The 21,946-nt window shown below is 41.1% G+C and overlaps 1 protein-coding gene across 1 annotated transcript in view; it reads right to left on the reverse strand.

The window, feature by feature from the left end:
* The window catches only part of LOC110975366 (uncharacterized), a 78,113-nt gene that overhangs the window by 43,366 nt on the left and 12,801 nt on the right, over window positions 1–21,946 (reverse strand). The window contains exons 3-4 of the mRNA XM_022227811.2: window positions 5,222–5,371; window positions 2,990–3,098 (exon numbers count right to left, since the gene is read on the reverse strand). Coding sequence (XP_022083503.2) covers window positions 2,990–3,098; window positions 5,222–5,371 — 259 coding nt within the window. The remainder of the gene's footprint in view (window positions 1–2,989; window positions 3,099–5,221; window positions 5,372–21,946) is intronic.

The following is a 21,946-nucleotide window of genomic DNA, read 5'->3' on the forward strand; positions in this document are numbered from 1 at the left end:
GCTAACAATACCCAACATCGGGTGGTTTAGACTGGTAGAGACTGGAAGTCTAGAACGTGTCAAAATGGGGAACATTTGCACAGTTATACAGAGGAAGCCTTCCCAATAGGATCTAAATGCTACACCAATTTGCTGTGAGCCTTCTGCATAAGGTGGGTTTACAGCTGGGGCACGCGGGTAAAAAAAGGCCACGTTCGTGTGTAATTGGGGCGTTCGTTTCGTGGGGAGTAAGTTGACCCGGCCAATGGAGCTAACCATGACTAGCTCCTCTCCGGGGATTTGTTATCTCATTTCGTGCTTACACATAAAACCTGGGTTTTAAAGACGAGCGCGAGAGCACCGTGAATATCCTCTAAACACAAGCATGCATTCGCCATGCATTAAACTGAACAAGAAAAAGAAAATGTGAAGTGCATGGGTTCTGTCTTCCGTGTAAAAAGTCCGCATCGCTTTCCGGTCGCCTGTTTAGTGGATACATAAAACACTTGTAATTACAGGACTTTGTTTTGCCCTACATTAGGGCTTGCCAGACAACTTATTTAACTTTTTCTTTACACAAACCCCTTAGAATCAATATCGACCGATACATCAGGCATAGCTCCCTAATTTATGTATTGCTGTATGTCATGTAAAGCTTAATCAAGACAGCGCTTGTGATAAAAGCGGTCTGGATTACACGATATAATGCAAGCAAGTAAAATTGAAATGACAGCATCATAGTCGAAGCCTTACGTGCTAACATTGGGATATTCTGTTTTCAATCTGTGACACATAGAGGTCATTGTTTGTGGTGTTGATGCTTATTTGAAATTCGCCGACGAAGTAGCTTTCCTCGGGCGGCAAGCACTTGGCCGATTCCGGTCTCGGACTTTCTTCTGAGGGATTCGAGTCGTCTCTCCCTTATACTATTTAAGCCTATCACACAACTAATTTTTAAACGAGCTAGATTTATCACTGACAAAGCCTGTTGTGTCTAACTGCATTTCTGGTTTATATCTCTTATTGCGCTATATGTTTGAAGCCTCAGAAGACGTTTGGCATTGCGCCAGTTGGAGAGAAAAGGGGTTGGGGGACTTGGGTCAATTTTAGTTTGTCACTCTTATAACCTTTTAGCAGCCCTATAATAAAGGCAGTGACAAGTTGTACAATTGCTCGCTTAAAGTGTTTGACTGGATAATGTTTCAAGTGCAGTTTAGCCATGGTTGATAAATTCAACCATGATTCATAATTAAGTTGCACAGCGAGGTATATCCCCCTTGAGCAGGACCTGAACATCCCCTCATCTATCGAAAAGAGCCATGCTGGTCAGGAAAATTCGTTTTGTTGTTAACGACGCGCACGCAACCCATGCATCTCATAGTCGTTCATGAACCAGGAAAGTGCAGTTCCTACTAAAAAAAACCCTCTCTTGCCATAGGAAATCAGGTCCTGTCTTAAGGGCCCATGCTTTATGCACAACTTGGTGTAATCGGCTTTGTGTTTACGTCCGTTGAATTCATCTTCGGAGGTACGACCGTCCCACGTAGATCAAGGGAGCTTATCAATGTTTCCACCGGTATGAAACTTTATAGACGCAGCTGTAATGTATTTTCAAGTTACACTGCAAAATCTGAGGCGTTAAAAACAACAATTTTTCCTGTTATCAGATGACCACACATAGGGTGTTATTTAACACCGCTGGTGTTACCTTACACACCTACAAGTGTTACAATGCACCCAACACCAAAAATTTTAACGCCAGTGAAAAGTGTTGGCATGGTACCCTGATAACACCGATGTAACACCCCGGTTTTGCAATGTATATCCTCTCGGTGCGCCGGCTAAGGGAAACGTCCTCTTCCACATTGAATAGGCAAAATATGCAGCACAACCCGCCACGCCTGGGCACACCTGCACGGCTGCAGGGAATTATCTCTCCCGAATCTCGGTTGCTTGCCTAAACCTCAGCAATGTTATTACAGCTAGCAGGTTGCAAATGAAAAGCAAGAGCTTACTGTAAAGGTTTTTTTCCATTGTCACTGAAAACATTTCCATTTGGCCTAACACTACCCAGCATGCTGAATCGTTCTTAAATTCAAACGGCTCTTCAATTGTAAAATTAGCAGTGACCGTTTAAAAGTATCTATATAGGTTATTCACCGACGTCACGTTGTCATGTGACTTTCGACTCGCCGGCCAAATTGACCGTCAAGCCAACTCGTGAGGCGTGCAAGCAGTGCATAGTAACACGCAATTTGGATCGATGTTCGGGAGAAAAAAATAACGAATCCCATGAAAGAAATCATATTTTCCGACACAGCTGACAACTTGGATGGTGTTCACAGGGAACGATATTTTTAAAAGGTGAGATGTGAGACGAAAGTCAATGGAAAATCCGAAGTGCGTCACCTTAGGGAGCTGTTATACCAACGTTAATACTACGTGGCCTACCCGCACAGTGGTGTGTGCGAGTTTAGAATCCTGTTTTTGCGTCGAATTGCAGTGATCCATTTTGTTCTTCGTTGCGGATCGGCAGGAATACAGATCTTTTGAAGTATCTTCACGATTATGGCACCTTTCAGCACAGCAAACCTTCACCATTTTACAGGAACAGCAAACAAACCGTGCTCGTACGTTTATTTGCGTGCGTTACCATGAATGCGCTTGATGGCCAATATGGCGCCATAAGGGAAACCGCCGACTGTATGACGTCATGTGAATTTCCGATATTACAACATTTCAAAGACTGATACAGAGCATTATACCAGTAACGATATCGTTTTTCCAAAACTCCTGGATTAATTGGATCCAGAATGTGAACTCAAAGTGCTCGATGTCCCCTTTGGTAAACTGTGGCTATTAATTGGTAGGTCATATTGTCACAGATTCAGTCAATCAGTATTGAAAATACACTTAGTAATGGGTTCAGCACGTGAATTGGTAAATTATTCAAAATCGACAAATCTCATCTGGCGAGTAAAAAACACAGATATTTATCAGCTACACTCACACGAATCGTATGTTCTTCGGTACGCTCTTCTCAAAAGATGTGCTTAATGTGACGTTGGTACAGGTGACTTGAAGAACGCCGAAACTACATCCGGGAATGTACTGCTGATCTGAGAAAAAAATCCAACAGAGAAAATTTTCAATAAAGCTAAGATTTCCCAAAATATGAAAATCAATGTCTGCCATTCAAACTAAAAACAATGAAATAGTTTGTACGGTGACAAGATGCTTAAATAAATGAAACAGTAAACACCACCTGATGCATCTATGCATAAAGGCTTCTATGCGAGAAATGTGATGGTTTACGTTCTAGACATAACTTACTCAAGGAAAGTAACATTTCGAGAAATGGTTCGGACAGTTGACCTGATCGAGTGGATTTTCAAATGCATTATAATAGCACAAAAGCAAGGTAACGATTGACCTTAACTTCTTAAATGTTTTCAAGAACTCAAACTTCTTAAAGATAATTTAAGAAACAGCGCTCTCGCCCAAAGGTGATCAGCAACAATCGTGGAAAACAACCACTCTTTCGAAATTAAATACGGTACTCGTTAAAATTTCAGGAGGAGAATCGCACATTATTAGGACAAGATTGTTTTTTTACGGACAACATGCTGTGAGGTAAAGAAGCCCGGGGAGGAACAGCACATTTTGCTGTTTTCATCACTGCAATAACAAACCAAAATGAAAGCAAAAGCAAATCATTATTCTTAAAGGTCAAGTAAATAATTAATGACAAATTGGAATTACGGGTTTTAAGTAAAATATAAAGTAGAATATAAAGCATACTGTGCCTTTCAGTATAGAGCGTTTCATGGATGGCAACAATTTCAGCATATTAGTCTCTTAGATATTACTTTCTTCAAATTGTACACATTAAATTGCTGTCCTCACTTAAGTCGATAAAATATTCTAGGAAACACCAATTGGCAGGCGCATGTATAATCTTGACACGCGCTTGCATTTTGGCAAATCAAAGCATCCTATTGGATGAAGATTACGGCGTACCAAGTTAACATTTGACCGCAGAATAGAGATATCTCTAACAGTAATAGAGATATCTCTATTAGGAATAGACATCTCTGTAATACGCGGATGAAATGTCAACCTTGCATGCCACAGAAGAGGAATGAACGTGTGCATCACCTGTCCACCAGGAACCTTGGTGCTTGGTCTTAACATACCTGACACATATTCAGCCGTAGAGGGCCTAATTCTTACTGGTCTATGCAACATCATGTATCTGTCGTCATTTTTTTTACTGTGCGCCAGGATCCATGCATATCCAAAATATTAAATGCATGTTTACGCAAGTGTAGAAAACTGTTCCCAGGACAGGATTTTTTTCACAGCATGCTGTGAGGTAATGAAGCCCAGGAAAAGACAACATGGATTTTTTCTCATGTCATTCTTTGTTCGCACGAATTGACATTTCTTCCCCAGGAATCACCCATTTGTTCGCACAAAATGTAAGTCACACAGAGACAATACGTAATTTACACAGAGAAATTTGCTCCAAAATTCATGTTCACGGGCAATTTATTTGAGTGAACGAATCAGCAATAAGTGTAAACGGATTATAATTGTGGGAATGAAATAGGAATTCGTGCGAACGAAAAAGCATACTGTCCCTTCTAGGGTTTCAAATAACCAGACACGAATAGAGGCTACAATCCTGGCTATGAAGGATTTTTCTTTCAAAGGAAAGTTAAGTCTAGCATTTCAATAGGGGGAAACTTCTATGAGGTGTGAAAAAGACAAGTCTCCTCTCCATAGGAAAGTACATGGTGAATCTGGAGACTGTTGTGTATTGAGAAATATTGCTTCTAGGAACAGTGAACTACATGTGACTTTATGATGCTATCTTAGAACTTTTGCCGGAATAAATGTGCAAGCATTTCCCTAGGTACACATGGCAAGATGGCAAAACACGCATAATTATGTTGATTTAAACGATAGCTGAAGTTGTAATTTAAACTGAATACGTGCGAGGTATGGTAAAACAATTATAACATAGTTTGTTTTGGGTACATAGTCAATTTCAGTTCCCCTCACTCTTTGAAGTTGACAAACGTTTTCCCTTGGGAACTGGGTAGTCTCGTTCCCATGCCTTAGCGAACTATATAAAATCGGCTCTCCGCCCTGAAGTTATGCGCATGTTAATTCTGGTCGCTGATCCTAGCCACGGGCGGTGTTTGTTTGAAGACTGCTTGAAATCGTGGGGCCTTACCACAATAAAGTTCGTCCTCTGCCATGCCGCAGTCAGTGTAGTCGTCACAGAAGTACCTGTGGGGCAGACAGATGTCGGTTGTGTTGATGCAGTTGTAGACCGGGGAATTGCCCGAGAGATCACGGCACATAGGCGGCTGTGGGGAGTCCACTATAATCCAAAAGTAGAGAGCAAGATAAAAATGCCGGGGCTGTTTCTGTCAACCCTTTCCCATTGCTATATATCTGAAAATGGCGCATCCAGGGTAAGGATCCGGGGGACATTGATGTTTCTTTCTGAAATTGACTTTCCAAACTTTAAAGAATAATCCCCTTCCTCCGTAAAGGTGGTAGTACCGTTTCTAATATGCTTCTGCTTTCCATTCTTCAATTATAATTAAAACCAAAACAAATTACAAATATGTCTCCGGGGGAAATTCCCCCCGTTAGATAAGTTCAAAGTAAAACACCTTCAATGTTTCAGATCGAGAGGACCTGAACTAAACATTTTGGTTGTAGGCCTACTCGTACATTAAAATTAGGAATCAAAACTAGCGGTAATTAAAACTGGATTTCTCCAAACAAAACCCGAAGCGCTGGTTCTGACATACTTTTTCTGCGGGTAAAATGTTGACTCCCTTCCGTGTTTTGTCATAAATGACAATTTATTGTCTTTCTAGAAGACTAATTTACCAAATGTGAGAGAGTGAAGCCTGGGTTTTTCCGGTTCATACGTAGCACAAAAAGGGTGTACAAACCCGACTGACGTCAGATAAAATTTTTTGACCTGCCGGAGATATTTCAAATCAAACATGTTTCGTTGCAAAAGTTCCCTAAGGTCAGATCTGCTTCACTACCACGCTCGCCTGAAGAAGGAGCTAGCCTCTAAGTTGCTCCTGCCTGAAGCCACTTCCTTAATTTCCAGTCACTGAGACAGAGCACGTACAGTGTCTAACCCTGATAGGGACCAAAGTTTCCATTTACTTTCACTTTATCCTCTTACATTGCTTCTTTCAGAAAAAGCAGTTCCATTTTCACGCACAAGTTCCATTGCAACCCCAAACGAAAAGGTCTCATCGGGTCGAAATTCATCTAGTTTCTGAATATCTCCTTAAAGATGCCACTCAGGGTTTTTTCTCCATTGCAGTGCATTTCTTGAGTTCCTTTTACCACCTGTAGAAGCCGTGGGAAATCAAAAGTCTCCCCTGCACTTTGGGTAATTGGCAAGCAAAGGGGGACTATTCTGTTCGATCACATCGAGAGTCCCTCGAATCGCACCATTGTTATCGATTTCTACACATTAGCCTCGGTGGATTACAGGCTATCGGGTGTCCAGGGAAATCAGCGGAAACAGTGTTTATTCGCGAGAGACAGGGAGAGGGATAGAGAGAGGGAGAAGGAGGGGAGGGGGAGAGAAGGGGGAGGGGGAGTCGATAGCCCATCGACATCCAATATTTATTGAAAATATTTCCTTTAAATGTGTTTCGTGCGGGATCGTGGGGAACTCGGGCACAGCCAACCTTACACTAAAAACCTGACTTTAAGAGAGTAACCCTCCACCGCAGAATCAAGTCTGAGCCGTATCCGTGGAGCAGAATCACCCCCCTCATCTGTTGAAAAGAGCCACGTTGGTCGGGAATGCTCATTTTGTTCGTATCGATGCGACCGTAACGCATGCATTTCATAATCGTTTGTAAATCAGCGAAGTGCAGTTCCTATACCAAAGGAGCCTGCGCTGCTAAGAAAATTGGACCCTCCCTTGGTGGAAGTCGGGGCTCAAATGTCACTGCCATTGTTTTTTTAATCTACGTCAAGGCAAAAGGCGGTAAATTGGACTCCCTTTGAGCGGAATTAGTTTGAAATAATCCCTTGGAATACAAAATAATTATTAGGCCGCTGTAAGACTGATTAAGTCCAAGTCTGTTATCGGCATAAGTGTTATTATATTAATTTTTATTGTACTAGTGAATATTGAATGGCGCAAAACAACCTTTAATTGAGTAACAAGTTTTTTTAGTTTGACTAATTTCAAATGACATACCCAATGGTGAAAATTTAACCTATACTTTCCATAAAAGCGCGTATTCTTGTTATTTCAGAACCTAAACCCACAAAAAGATATCCCTCTATACGCGTTGCTACCTCAAGGTCACTAGATCTCATTGCTATTCTCCATTCGGTGAAAACTTTCAAATCTTTCCATGAATTCATGACGAGGCTTTCCGTCATAGACGAGTCAGCGGGTGCACCTGTGAAATTAAAGCAAATTTTGCAGTTATCTGTCCGTTGTTTGCCATGGTTCGACCAATCAGAAATGAGAATCCAAACTTACTTGAAGATAATAGTCAGCGTTCAGTCCCAAGAATGTCATATTAAACGTTAAACGCTACCATAAATTGTGACGCAGCTATCTTGAATCGAAGGCGAGGCAAGTTGAAATAGATCAGCTCTGATAAACATTTCTAAATTGGGTTTAAAACGTCTGGAACCTGAAGCCAAATAACTGTTGAGTATATAGAATTATGCAATGTTGTAAAATAACGGAGTACATTCAAAACTGGGGAGGGGCTGAGATTTTTTATTAAACACTTCAGAAGGCTGTTTCTTGTGACATATTCAGCCGTGAAAGTATATACAGCTTCATTTTAGCAATTTTCCCGAGAATTTTACTCTAGAAGCCCTCTTTCTAAAACAGTTCCTCTTGGCTCTTTTATTCGCAAACTCGAGAGGATGACCCCTCCCCCTGTCGTCCAGAGGTGGGGCGGGTGGGGATTGCCTTCTTCCCAGGAACTATGTCCTTTTGCAGCCACCAATGCGAACAGGAACAACCGATACCACTGCCCACGTATTTCGCTACTATTAATCGGGAGCAATCTTATCTTCTGGCACTGTCTCTCAACGGAATTCCTCGTTTTCAACAGAAGGAGAAAGCAATTCTGGTCGACATTACAAGAACCCAGGGAAAATAATGCTGCCAATGAGCCTTCGGCAAAATATCTGGTTAAAAAATAAACCCCCCAAAAAATCATTGCAAATATGGAATCAAATCAATAATCACCTCTGTGGTTAGTTGTTTTAAAATCGTTACTTCACACAGTGGGCTTTCCATCCGATTAGCGCTTGCTCCCTAAAGACCTCCCTCCCTACACAATTTAATATGATCAATTATTCTATCTGTCCATCACTGCGTTGGTAAAATAAAAGATTATGAACTGAACTGAACTGATAATAATGCTCCGGCTTTGTAGTCTAGCGGCGTGACGCTCAGCGCAATGGAAAGCTTTATTCGCGTACAGTCACCTGGAAATGCCTCGATTCAAAAGACAGGTGCTTTTGTTCGGCCGCAACCTTTTACGACGGATGCATATCTAAATTACCAAGCACTGCTGGGGTAATCGAATAAAAACGATCAATGTGTGCCGTTCTTTCACTGCAAGTTTAATAACTGATGCTTGTAAAGTGAGACCCAAATTGAAGGTCTATCTATTTTAAATTTTCTAGAACGGCGTACCCACGGGGGCTCAAGCCCCCCCTTTTTTTGTATTGTTTTGGCTTCTCTGGTAAACGTTACACCAATATACTAACTCTGAAGTGACTGTAAATCTTAGCCACCTGTGGCGCAGGTGGGGACGTTAACATTATGGTGCTAAGTTTGGGGGTAAATTCCGGCCTCAGATCCCCCCTGACAAATTCTGGATGAGCCACTGTGCGCCTTAATCAAAGAAATACACAAGCATTCCGGACACGATTACATCGACTAACCAGATAAGAGTCATCGAGATTAACCTTGAAAGTAATATGGAGTTATTTAATCGGTGTCAGCACGTTTTGCTGGATTATACACGATGTCCCCAACGAAATCCTCAAGGGAAAATCGACAAAGCAGATGTCAGACTAAGTCTTTAGTCTTGAAAGACTAGAAACATCCTGAGTAAACTGCCGCCTGAAACATACGGACGGGAATTGGTGCCTGTCCGATGCAGGCTGCCCAATACCTAGTTTTGATAATTTTTTTTATTTAAATGCAGCCCAAAATTCATCTTAATTAATTATATAATTATACAAGTTAGACATACCTATGGCTCTAGCTAGATTCGAGCCATATTGAGTGGGCGGGATACATTCATACGACGAACAGCTGCACAAAAAGGACACGAGGAGCGTCAGGCTATGGAACACCGTCTCTTGGGTAATTTAATGTTGCCCGTGGGTGTGTCCGTGTAGTGTGGTGTTTAGAATCCCATATGTCGCGAAAACTACTCGCACATATTCTGTGCTGGACTCGTGCGAATGTCTAATCAACTAACAGTAAAGGGCTGTTCATACTGCAGGCAAATGTGAAGGCATAGTGAACATTGGACGTCGAGAAAGATTTGGAGCAAATTTTAGCTGACTTTAAATGTGTTAAACTTGTGCAAATTCTCAGCGCGAATGTTTGATTTGAAGTCACAAATTTGCGTCCGTTTTCACTTTCAGACGAAGTACAAACCGTTCCTTTTCTTGCTTTAGGCAGTTTACAAAAAGCTCATAAATTCCATTTAAATTCATCTATGCAAACTAACAAAGTTGAATTTTATTTTCAGTGTAATGGAAATCTAATTAGTTAATTTGAAGCCGTTGGAATTAAAGCTGGATTTTTAAAATTTACCTTGTCAAAGTTTCACTTTTTAATTTCTGTTGGGTATGTGTCATTTTGTCTGACCACCGGAACGACTGAGCAGGAACGGCTTAACGCTACGAGAATCACACTAATAAGTGGTAAGGATACTCACACTCCAAATACTCTTACATAATAATTAGTTCCGAACTAATGAGCAGTAACAGTTTGCCTTAAAATACTTAAACACAAAAACATGACGAGGATTGTGAGAGACATGATAAATGATGTCAACCAAATTGAAGCCTAAACTAGTCTGTTGGTTGAATTTTTAACCCACTATTCTAGAGAAACAACTGGAATGAGTCGGTTTTCCGATAATGCAATAACCTCTGCTGAACCACAGTGGGAATAGGTTGCAGCCATATATTTGGAAAGTGGCCGGCAAGGGAAGATACTCGATTACCAGACCGCGAACGATGAGCATCAAGCCAATCTCAGGCCTCATTTGGCTCTCTAAACAAGGCCAAGCATTTTGTGACCCCTGGAGGATTTAGTCATGATGGTATTTGCCGAGACAGAGTTTCATATCAAGTTGTCTTTTCTTTGTCAAATTCAACTTCCATCCCAGAGGCATTAATTATAACACCATGCCAAAAGAGTCGACGAATCCAGTTGTTTGCCATTTGATAACCAGTGTTGGGTATTTTAAGTTCAATGCGAGAACCAAAGTCTCTTTCCCACCATGGAGGAAAATGTTCTCCACATGTTTCAAGTATGTGTAGTTGTAAGAGAAGATAAAACCTGAAAATGCTGACCCAAGCATGATCGCTACCAGATGAAAAAGCGGCTTCTAGTTCAAGCGCAGTGTAATTTGCTATCGGAACATTTCACTACAATCAGGCTCATTCATTTGACGTCACTTACTAGAGATCATCACGTGTGTCGGCATTTTCGGCGTCAAATTTTCATGACGAAATTTCGAGCAACATGTGCAATTTCAGAACATCAATTTTGCACCATGAAAGCAAACGCACCTCGTGAAGTTGTATTTTTCCCTCAAAGGTGGTTGTTCGTGAGAAGTGTCAATAGACTAATCAGAAGAGACGCTAATTACTGCCGTGGCACCACCATAGAATAAAGCGACTGGAGGGGGGGAGAGTTCAGCCAGCGACAAATTGTCAACCAATGGCCGATTTTGACCATTAGCCTATGTATGACGTAGAATTACCGGGCACCAAGCCGTATGAACAAGAGATGGTTAGCGCTGTTGTCACGGATCGCTCTTGCCCTTGATTTGCTGTGCGCGGGACTGCTTTTAGGGTCGATCATGTGTAGGGGGACAGATTCAAATAAGCGCGCCAGACGTGACACGCACAAGATGCAACCGAAACAGAAGGTGGCACTAGCCATATCAGCATTCTTCTGATATTTATGGCACTAGCATTTCAGTGTGTGTGCCCTGTGCGTTTTAGCTACTCTTGTCAATAGCTTCAAGCAAGTTTAGCATAATTGAGACTTTGACACGCTAGGTGTCGGCAAACATTCCAGTCATTTTTAGCAGTTCTGAATATGCGCAAGTTGTTCTGAGCATACGTACATAGTTCTAAGCACCAGCAATACTGTGCAAAGGACCAGGTTGTTTGCTGCCACCGAGAGTTCAAAGCTTCCCATTGGTCACGTGCTGGAGGTTAGATAAATTTTTCTGTACACTTAACGTTCATTGTTTTTGCGCGCGTCCTTGTGGGGCCACTAAATGGTGCACAGCCATTGCACAGTGAATGGGCATTGAACTACCTCTGCCGAACAGTTTTTTTTCTATTCTGTATCTATGGGCATCAGACTCCCGCACGAGATACAGATATAGAATAAAAAGCGTAAATCTTCGGTTGGGCTACCAAGTGCCCATTAAACCCGTGTTGTCGATGCAACTTGGCATGGGATGACTATATATTTTAAAAACACAAACTAAGGCAGTTTCATGCGTCACAAACAAAATATGATACATTTCCATTGAAATTGATTAAGTACTGCCTAAATTTGCTAAAAACACAAAACGCCTGCGGGGACAGTCCCTGCATGGTTACGTTACAGGGACACCGGTGCCTTGCATCTCCTCCTAGGGACCGTTTAGGTGCCCATGTTAAGAACTATTGTTGCGAATTTTAAAGGTAACAAAAAGGTTATCCAACATTATTATTAGCTCAAAAAAATAACAGGCTCAGTTTCTTTCCAGTTGACAAAATATAACAGCCTTCAGATACTCAAGACAAAGACAGATTGCATGTGCAGTCACAATAGAAACGGTATTTTTTAGACGGCTCTTTTCCCGAAATGCTGAGAAAACTAAGACGCTGATCTTTGCCAAGAATGAACGTCCGGAAATTCAAGCTTCCCCGACTTCTGTTATCTTAGTCTTATATGTATCAGGGAAGGCATTATCCTCGAGGAGCCTTCCAAAGCACACACGATGCAAGACAAGTGGCCGAAATGGCCTAACACTCGTGGGACGAGAGATATTGCTTTCTATCTGGCAGTATAAGAGTGTTGGAGGAGACATTATCATTGGAAATGATTTGCCGCTCATGCCTTCTGAAATCCGAAGTGCGTGCAAACAGAGGACTTGATCCGGTATAATACGGGTGCTTCACATAGCGCACCTCCAAGAATTTGAAACGAGTTGGCCAATCACAGTGCGCGAAATCTGTTTCCAATTCATTGACTGGCCAACACTTTGCAAACTCTTGGAAGTGCGCTATTGTGAACCACCCGTATTGTCTCTATAAAGGTGAGGGGGAAAGTTGGAAATGTCCAAATGATTTAAATTTTCTACTTTGAATTAATATTCAAATAATCAATTCTAGATTTGAATCCACCTTCCTGTTAATGTGGCCTCGAAACAGGCAGGAGAGACCGAGGGTTTGTATGTATCTATCATATATAGACGGCATGCAGGATGTAGAGACGAGACAAATACAAAAAAAAAAGATAAGTTGCGACTTCATTTGGCAAAATTAACACCAATATGGCGCCAAAACTCCCACATTATTTCTGTATTAAATTTTGTTCACATCATTTCTTAAAGCTAATGGTACTTTGCTTCAATTTGTCAAATTATGCTCAGCTACGTTATTGACAATGGGAGACTTAAAGACGCTTGGTGGCAGCAAATAAACCGGTCCTTTTCCAACACAGACATTTAAACGCAAAGTTCATGAGCATTAGTGATCTACGTGGTGCCCGACTAAAATCAAAACTATATGGGCAAATTCACCCCTCGGTATAGAATATTGACGCAGGTCAATTCAAGCCAAAAAATCTATGAAGCCATATTTTGATGGTCAAAAGAATCCTGTATTTCTTAAACTGGCCCATGTAGGTTCAAAACGTCGCGGTTGCAAGATTTGAAAACAAGAGAAAGCAGTACCGAAGAGCAAAAAAGTGAACGTATGTTGAGAGCACATAAAACAAATACATATAAAAGCAATGTAAGTGCGTTAAGCGTAATGTGCACGGAACGCACTGCCATCCATCATTTCGCCGTTTGTTTGCCTTTGAAAATCACGGTTACACGCGCAAGACTGGTGGTCTTTGCGTTATATGTATGTGTTTTCCATCTGTGGAGATCATAATATTAAAGCTAGAGGTGTCAGGCCGCGAAGTCGTTCCCATGCGTGCGATCGTGCCGCACAGTGTTGGTTCCTACCTTGCCTTGCCCGATCGTAAAACGCAGCCCATAGAATCGAGGTTGGTCAGGCCTATTCTTTTACGTTACATAAATTTGGCCCCTAAAACAGAGCGACACGTTGTACGATTTATTAAAGTACACGCGCTTTATTGTACTCACATGATCTGGTTCGTAGTCTTCTACTCGCATGAAACTTTTTACTTTTAACTGATGTTCATCAAACAGTGAATAATTATTCAGTGCGCTTTCACACGCAACCTCAGGCGTCCGCGAGGTACCAAATTGTTCGTGCGTTACTGGTATGGGTCCTGTTTATTTCAGGCGGATCCGAATCACGATCAGTGATGTGACTCAGGTTCACTGACACCAGAACCTGCCTAATGGATGGAGCAAACCAGCGTTGGGGTTACTGTTAGAGACCCATCTCCGTGGAAAACAAATAGGCCCGTAATCTTTATAATGTTTCCACTGTAGACATCACAAATAGTACCGTAGTGTCCGTGAATGAGAACTACGTGCGGATACCCAGAACACTAGGACCAGTTCCTCTCATTTTCTGCCCCACTAAGCACCTCAAAGTCTCCCATTGCAACTTCATTTGTTACTCATAGGGAGAAAATGGGCCAACTGTGTGGTACTCAAGCGAGTGGGACATCGTTGTAAGCCTGTTATGCGAACGCTCGTGTTGGTATGAGCCTTGTGTGACGACTCTACGCAGGCAGTTGGCAAAGCAAAAGTTCACCATGAGGATTAACGACCACCTGCGTCCGTGTTGGAGTTAATATTGCTATTGAAAAGGTCTGCATTTGATTGCGTATTAAAGGAGACTGATCGGTGAGTGCCCTCAGAGTCTCTTTACATCACTATGGAAACTAAGCTTTACAGTCTTGCACAAAACTCAGCCAGGGGCGTGTGAATTTTTTTACAATGTAGCTCAGTGTAGCAAAGTGTAGCACAGTTAAATATTGACATCAAAAATTCGTGTTCTTTTTTCAACGGATGGCAACTAGTAGGCCTCTCTATCAGGCAGAATGTATTAAAAAGTGTATGAATGCTTTTCTGGACAACTGAGCGCACTATCGCAGTGATGTTGTCCAGAAAAGGCATGGATCAGTTCATAGCTTTTTGTTCAAATTGTGAACCCAGAATTTACTCACTGAAAATATTTCTTATTGCTGTGTACTTATATAACAATGAAGAGTAAGAGATGAGAAAAAGTAGGCCAGCAAAATCTTTTAAATTCAGAAATTATTGTGAGACTAGTATTAATCAAAAATTGAGGTTTTCTCCCTTGGATGGCATCACCGATTTGTTCATGAAATGGGAATACTAATTAGCATAGGTACCACATCGGCAGCAAAACATCCTTTGAATAGTGAAACAGATATTGAAAACTAAGTTCATTGAGACGTGACACAAAGGTGCATTTCAAAATTAATGCATTTGAAAAATTCCACTGCAGCTACCAATGAATGTTTCCAACGAATGAAACTTTCCGAAAGGTCAAGGACCTCTGCTCCCAAGTAAACGAACTCTCTATTGAAACATTTTGTAGCTTTGGTGGAATTTCTCAGGAAATGCAGCTTTGTGGCAATTTCTCCGGACTCTTCTGTGGCATCGTCTGGACTACTTTCCTGCGGAAACCACGGGCGCCGGCTTGCGACGGACGCCGCGGTCATGAGTGCGGGGAGGGGGAGTGTTGCAAAAACTGTTTTCCGCCGTAGATTGCAGCGCCAATTGAATGTTTCCCTGTTATGTTGTGGAGCCACCAGTCTCTTTCTTTGTTTAACTCCAGACTGAGGTCATCATATTTTCCAGCTGCCCGTTTTCTGATGAGCTTTCTATTCATAGGGCATGTCTCAAGAACTCATCCAAATGCCATTAGCGGGCTAGCCAAGGGGATGCAAAGTGGAAGAATAAAATGGACTGGAGAATTTATGGGCGAAACTGGGACAGTAAATGAATTAACGGCCAACGAGCGAATCAACCACGGTTGCACGCCTCTAAAGTGCCAGCGGCACATCTTGTCCGTCAACGATGCCTCCCGAAATCGTTAACGCTTAACTGTTTACAATTGAACACGTATAACTTCTGAATGTTTCCAAGCTGTGGCTGCACTTTAAGGGTAAACTGAAAATCCTCTAATAATTTCATAACTGAATCCCGTTCTGGTAAATGTGCAAACCTTGTTTGAGTTTTTTTTTTTTTTTTGGTTACATCTTAAAATATTCTAGCTTTTCTCGATTTCAAAACAAAAGCTCAGAGAACATTTGGTCGTAACATCAGAAACATTTTAAAAAAATATTTAATACATGCATGTGTTTGTCTTAATCCTTTCTGGTGATAAAACAAAGAAAGAGAACAAAGAAGAAATTTCACTCCCTAGAGTTCCATATTGTACGCGTATTGACACATGAAACGTGTACCATATTTCAAGAGAATTCAGAAGTGCGAAAACTTCTGCCAAAGGTGTGAAAATGGTCACGGGAGTTGCTGATATGTTTCAACAAAGGCTACATATTAAAAGCAAACGTTATTTACTGTTGTTTTCCTATAGTTCTGATGTTCTGGAGCAATATTACATCTTATGGCAGTGGGCCTAAGCCCTCCAATTACAGAAATATCAGAGGACAGGTGGTAAAATGAGACCGATGTTTGGACTCGACTTAGACAAATCCGCCATCGAGTAGGGTCGAGTCCAAGGCTAATAATAGTCGAGTTCTATAAATCTATAGACCGTATGAAAATACGAGTTGACTGAGTGACTTGCAGTACAACGGGGCTAATTGTCGATTCATGCTCTGCAAGAAAGCTTACGCGAACGCGATTTTGCAGCTTCCGATCAAAATACCCAAGCTATGATTTTGCAAAGTTAAACGCATTTTTACTAGACGCGCATTTCGCTTCAGACGTTTCGTGAAGCCAAATTCGTTTCGTTTGCTCATTTGCCTGAAGTATGATCCAGCTTTAATCTCTTCGTACTTTGCGTTACTAGCAAGTTACGGCTGCTTATTTCAAACAGTATACGTCGTATCACTGCCTCTCCACCCTGTAATTCATATAGTGCATATCTTGCTATCGCAAACCACACTGTAAATGCATTCCCTGATTCTTAATTTTTGGTCAGCATATTTTTCAGGCCCTAATTGACTCCCTGCTTTGATTTATGTTCTGTGCCAAAAAACTGTCTTTCTATTTCATCACAGATAGAACAGGAAAGTTGCGATTTTTTTTATGTCGGCAGATAAAATGTGTCCAGGCCCGAAGCTATCAGTGTAAAAATTGTACTCACTGCATGCACTTGCAGGCACACGTTATTTAGTGCTTGCTGCACTTGTGGTTTGTAAGTGAAAACATATGGACACCTGAATTACATGAGGTGATACTGAATGTTTCAAGCAAACCGCTTCACATGCTTGAAGCATGATACAGTACCTGGAGTAAAATTGCTCCCGCTTTACGCACCTGTATGCACGCACATCTGTGCAGTTACTGAACCTGAAATGTTAAAGCGACGACATACTGACACTTGAGATTGCGATAAATATTTGAAGTGCGCACTACATGTACTTTTGGCATTAGTTTGGTGCTTGAACAGTGAAATAACTCCTACCTAGTAGCTGCGCGCACTTGAAAATGCACGGAATTGTTCCGTGCTTGAAGTATTAGCAAATGCATTTGCTCCCACCTCCTGTACCTGTGCGTATATATATGGCTGCACTTGAAATGTTTGCGTCGCACGTGAGGTGATATTACAAGTTTGAAGCTTAACAACCCATGTGCTTTAAGTAGTAGTTTGATACCTGAAGTGCAATTGCCCCACCTCATGCACCTGAATGTACACATACATGTGCTCCTGCTGCACATGAAATGCGCAAGTAGCTATATACATAATTATGGCCACCTTCATTACTTTTGATACATGTGATTGAAAGGTAAGTTTGATACCTGAGATGCATTTGCTCACTTGGGAGTTAATAATTGTAGGCCTACTTCATGTGACTGTACGCACTTAACTAAGTGACAGTTATGCATTGATATCATTTTAAGTGTTCCTAACCTAGTATTTGAAGGGTAACACATGCTCGAACACACTTTCTGCACTCAACTGAGTCACTTAACAGATTACCGACCTGTGAATTACTTGCCGTTTCGTGCGATTGTTCACTCTGAGGAACCTGACTGAGTGATATCGTTTGAAAAGGCACACCTCAGGTTCGAGCGTGATCTACAAGACGTGGTTAAAACGTTATGTCCGGTTTCAGAAGCAAATCCGGTGTTTCTGTGGGAATATGGACGGCATAAGGGACTGCAAATCCTTTCATGTCATATTGATATTGGCCTACCAGTTTGCACATGTGTAAGAAATGGTAAGTGCCTGAGGTACTTGAAACAATGATTTAGCACCCTTTTCGGTCACGTGAATACAAGAGAAGAGTATACAGCGCAGGCGCAGGCGTTCACTCATCCTGTGACTGCCGCATTTCTACACTTGAACGCTGTCAGTTTTTGAAAGAAAAGAGACATCTGAATATGTCACTGATAAATTTGAGAGAAAGTTCATGTATTTGTTTTTCAATAAAAGTACATGGAAGTACTTTGTCTGTTTTAGTATAGATTTAACGTTAAACCGGCCAGACAGTAACGGTAGGCTGTATTGCATTAGCCCCTTTTGTCGACAGGACTAGTCTATTAGTATCAAATCGTGAATTGCATAATTGCGCAGCCGCGTGCCGCTGTGTCTCGAACGAGTGAATGGGCAGTTTTGACATTACATATAAACAAAGGAAAAGGAATATCGCTTGGTCGCAGATAACTCTTGATTGGGAACTGAAATCTATATTAAAAGCTCTTTACAAATCCGATTCCGAAGGAAGCTAATGGAAGATGCCTGCTAATCTAAGGTCCCTTAGTCCACTAATCAGTTATCTGCGTACTGGTAACACGTCAACAACCTCTTCATTTTTAATTTCATTTGCACCTTTGGTAGTTTGACCAAAGAAAAAAGGGCAGACTAGATTGTACTTGGAAAATGGCACAGATATTAATAGGCCAAGAACTAACCCCTGTTCAAGTCATGTATGACACTTGTCTTCTGACCAGGTACAAAAGATAATGTCAGACATAACCCATCCACTCAACTAATGTTACAGGTTTAATCCTTCTGGGATTCGTCTATGCCCCCCACTCACACGTTGGCTTCGATACAGTCATTTATTCCAAATTCAATCCACTGTTTTAATGCAAATGTGAGACGGTAACTATTTATTTGGATACCCTCCTCGACACACTTTCATTGGTATTAAAGGGTGAGAATATACAATATCATTTAGGAAAATTATTATCTTTGTAGACTGTGATTGCCATTTATTAATGCAATCTTCTTGTTTTGTTATTGAGTGTGATTGTAATATTGATGAATGCAATGACTTACTCTTTGCAACAAGCCAATGGAAAGTAAATTTCTATGTGAATTTTTGCACAGACATTAATAAATAATAAATTGGAATTTTGAATCTTGGTACCAGATAACAAACGCAGTTTCTGGTGCTTTGCGAGGGATCAGAAAAAGTATCAATGTCTGCCTGCCTTCCACTCTGGAGACAAACTCATGAACAACCCTCCTGATATTTGCCAAGCCTTCAATCAGTTCTTCACCTCAGTTCTTTCACTGGCTACACCCCCCCCGCATTCTCCACCGCCATGCTCCTTCCCAATACCTGAACTTCCCCAAGTCGCAATAAGCCTTGGATGGCTGCGTCTAAATCTCGCCCCATAAAGGTCAAAGATATGACGGTATTTCGCCTGCTCTACCCCGGTCAACAGCATGCACTCCCCTCCACTGCTACATGTCATGAACTCTTCTCTCTCCAGTGGAACTCTCCCTGCCGATTGGGAACTTTCCCAGATATCACCAGTATGCAAAGCTGGAAAACGAACTGACATCAAAAACTGTCGTCCAGTTGCTCTTACATCAGTCATTTGCAACGTCTTGGAAAAAGCAGTGGCTTACCAACATCAAGTCACATTTCCTCACTTTGCCTTGGCGACAGTAAGCAGCATGGCTTTACTTCACAGGGTTCCCATGTCACTCAGCTAACTAATGCAGTTCACGATGGGTTTGCCACTCTGGATAGAACACGACCTCCTCGCATTGATATCATATTTCTTGACTTCAGCAAAGCCGTTGATGTCATGCCGCATGACATCCTGCTAAATAAACTGGCAAGGAACTACAACATCAGAGGATAAACCTGGGCATGGATTATTCATTCTTGTCAGGCCGAGAGCAACGTGTTATGTACAGTGGTTACTTTTCGGACAGGGCACCTGTCACATCTGGCGTCCCACAAGGAAGCGTTCTTGGACCTTTGTTTTTTATCTGTTCATCAACGACATCTCCCGCAACCTGACAAAATTCCTACTTTTGCTGACGACACACTAATTTACCAACCTATCCTGCCACTGGATGATGAGCTTGCCCTCCAAGCGGACCTTAGTGAACTTAGCCGATGGAGCGATACAAACGGCATTCATCTCAACATTAAGAAAACTAAGGTTCTTCACATGTCACGTGCTAAGAAACAAATTGTTCCTCCAACTTATTTCCTCAAGGACACTCCCCTAAGCACCACTCAAGCCTACAAATACGTCGGGTCAACAGTACACTGACTTGGTCTGATCAAATCAACGCAGTTGTCAGCAAGGCCAATAGAAACATTAGGATTTAGTTGGCAAGTTGCAGGAGGAACTTCAACCCAGGCCCTTTTATCCTTTCATAAATCCTTGGTGCTACTGGTGCTGGAGAACGGTTTGCCTGCGTGGTTGCCTTACACTGCCATGGGCATAAGCAAATTGGAACGAGTACAGAGACAAGCCAGCAAGATGTGCCTGAAGGTAGCTAGTACTGCAACATATGAAGAGAGACTTCGTGCTCTAAACTGGATGACTCTAGAAAACAGACGGCAAAGCAACTTATCGCTTTTGAAGTTAAATGTTTGTTTGGGAATATTGACTGCCATTCTGTCCGTGATAATATTAAAGTAAATACTTGTCACCAGGACCATGTGATATTTAACCACCAGTATGCCAGACCTCATGCCCTAAAGAACTTCATAACTCATTCATTTCCACGTATCTGGAGCAACCTTCCCTCTCATATCGCAGACTCTGTCATATTTGACTCTTTAAGTTCATTTAGCAGAAGTTTATTAGACTACTTTCAACATCCTGAATAATTTTTATTGTGCCAATGACATTTGCAGTCTTGTTCTGCTTGCAAACTGCACTTTTAAACTAACTTTGTTTACATACACGTACATGCAGTTTTTGTCAATCAGTTATTGGTGTGTGCGTGTGTCAGTTTGACAGTCGGTGTGATTGGTCAGTTTAATTTGTCAGTTTTACGGACGGTCTGTTGGTTCGGGTAGGTCTTTTGGTCGGTCTGTCAGTCTTGTGGGTGTCTCTTTCAACTGGTCTTATTTATTTATTCTGATATCCAACAGCGGAGATCTGCCACTTACAGGTATCATGGAAACCAAAACAAAAACAACTAATAATAAAAACTGACTTACAGATTTAAAAAAAGGGGACAAATCCAAATTACTTGTAAGTAAATAAATAAATAATTGTATAAACATAAACTTGAGTAAATACATATATTTAAGTTAAGTTAATTCCACTGTCTTTCGCGGTTTTTTGTGTCATATCTTGGTTTTGTTATATTATTGGACACTTTTATGGTTATTTTGTTATTATTTTGAATTTTAACTATAGCCCTTTTTATAACTTCATTTATATTGTGTATATATACACTGTATTTATTTTGTGGAGATTTATGTTCATGTTTATATTTATCTTTTACAGTTTTGTTTATTGGCATTTCAAGCTCAAATATCATGTTAAAAATTGTGCCAGTGTCCAGGTCATATCCTGAAAACCTTTTCTGTGCTAAATTGCGATATCGTGATGAGAAACTTTCCAAAAAAGTCCAGAGGCGTCAAAACAAAAATTTTAAACTATAACTGTGCTTACCCTGCGAAAAAAAGTGCTGTTTGACAGAAAAGGAAACTCTTAGCATGGGGCTGCAATGACAGAGGTGAAGTTTTTCATTCTTTAAAAGTCGTTTGAGAATCAATAGCAAAAATAATATGTTCATACCTCCTAGCTGCCGGATTAAAAATGTAATTACTTTTGTCCTTTTGCCAGAGAAACAAAGTTTCCATCTGAGTGAATTATCTTGTCCCGAAAATCATTTCCCTTCTAAGAGTTATTTAAAATGTGTTTGAAAAATACTGTATTTTTGATAATATTTAAAAATAGATTTATGTCGTTGGAACCGTTTACTTTTTTTAAGGGTGTACATGTAAAATAAAGGGGTAAACCTTTTTAAAACACATCATTGAACCAATACAAGGAAGTGTTGTTGGCTAAAATGGAAAGCTCTCAGCATGGGGCTAAAA

The sequence above is a fragment of the Acanthaster planci genome, linkage group LG02, assembly GCF_054643075.1.
Source record: "Acanthaster planci isolate LZ-2023a linkage group LG02, COTS_SCS, whole genome shotgun sequence".
NCBI lineage: Eukaryota > Metazoa > Echinodermata > Asteroidea > Valvatida > Acanthasteridae > Acanthaster > Acanthaster planci.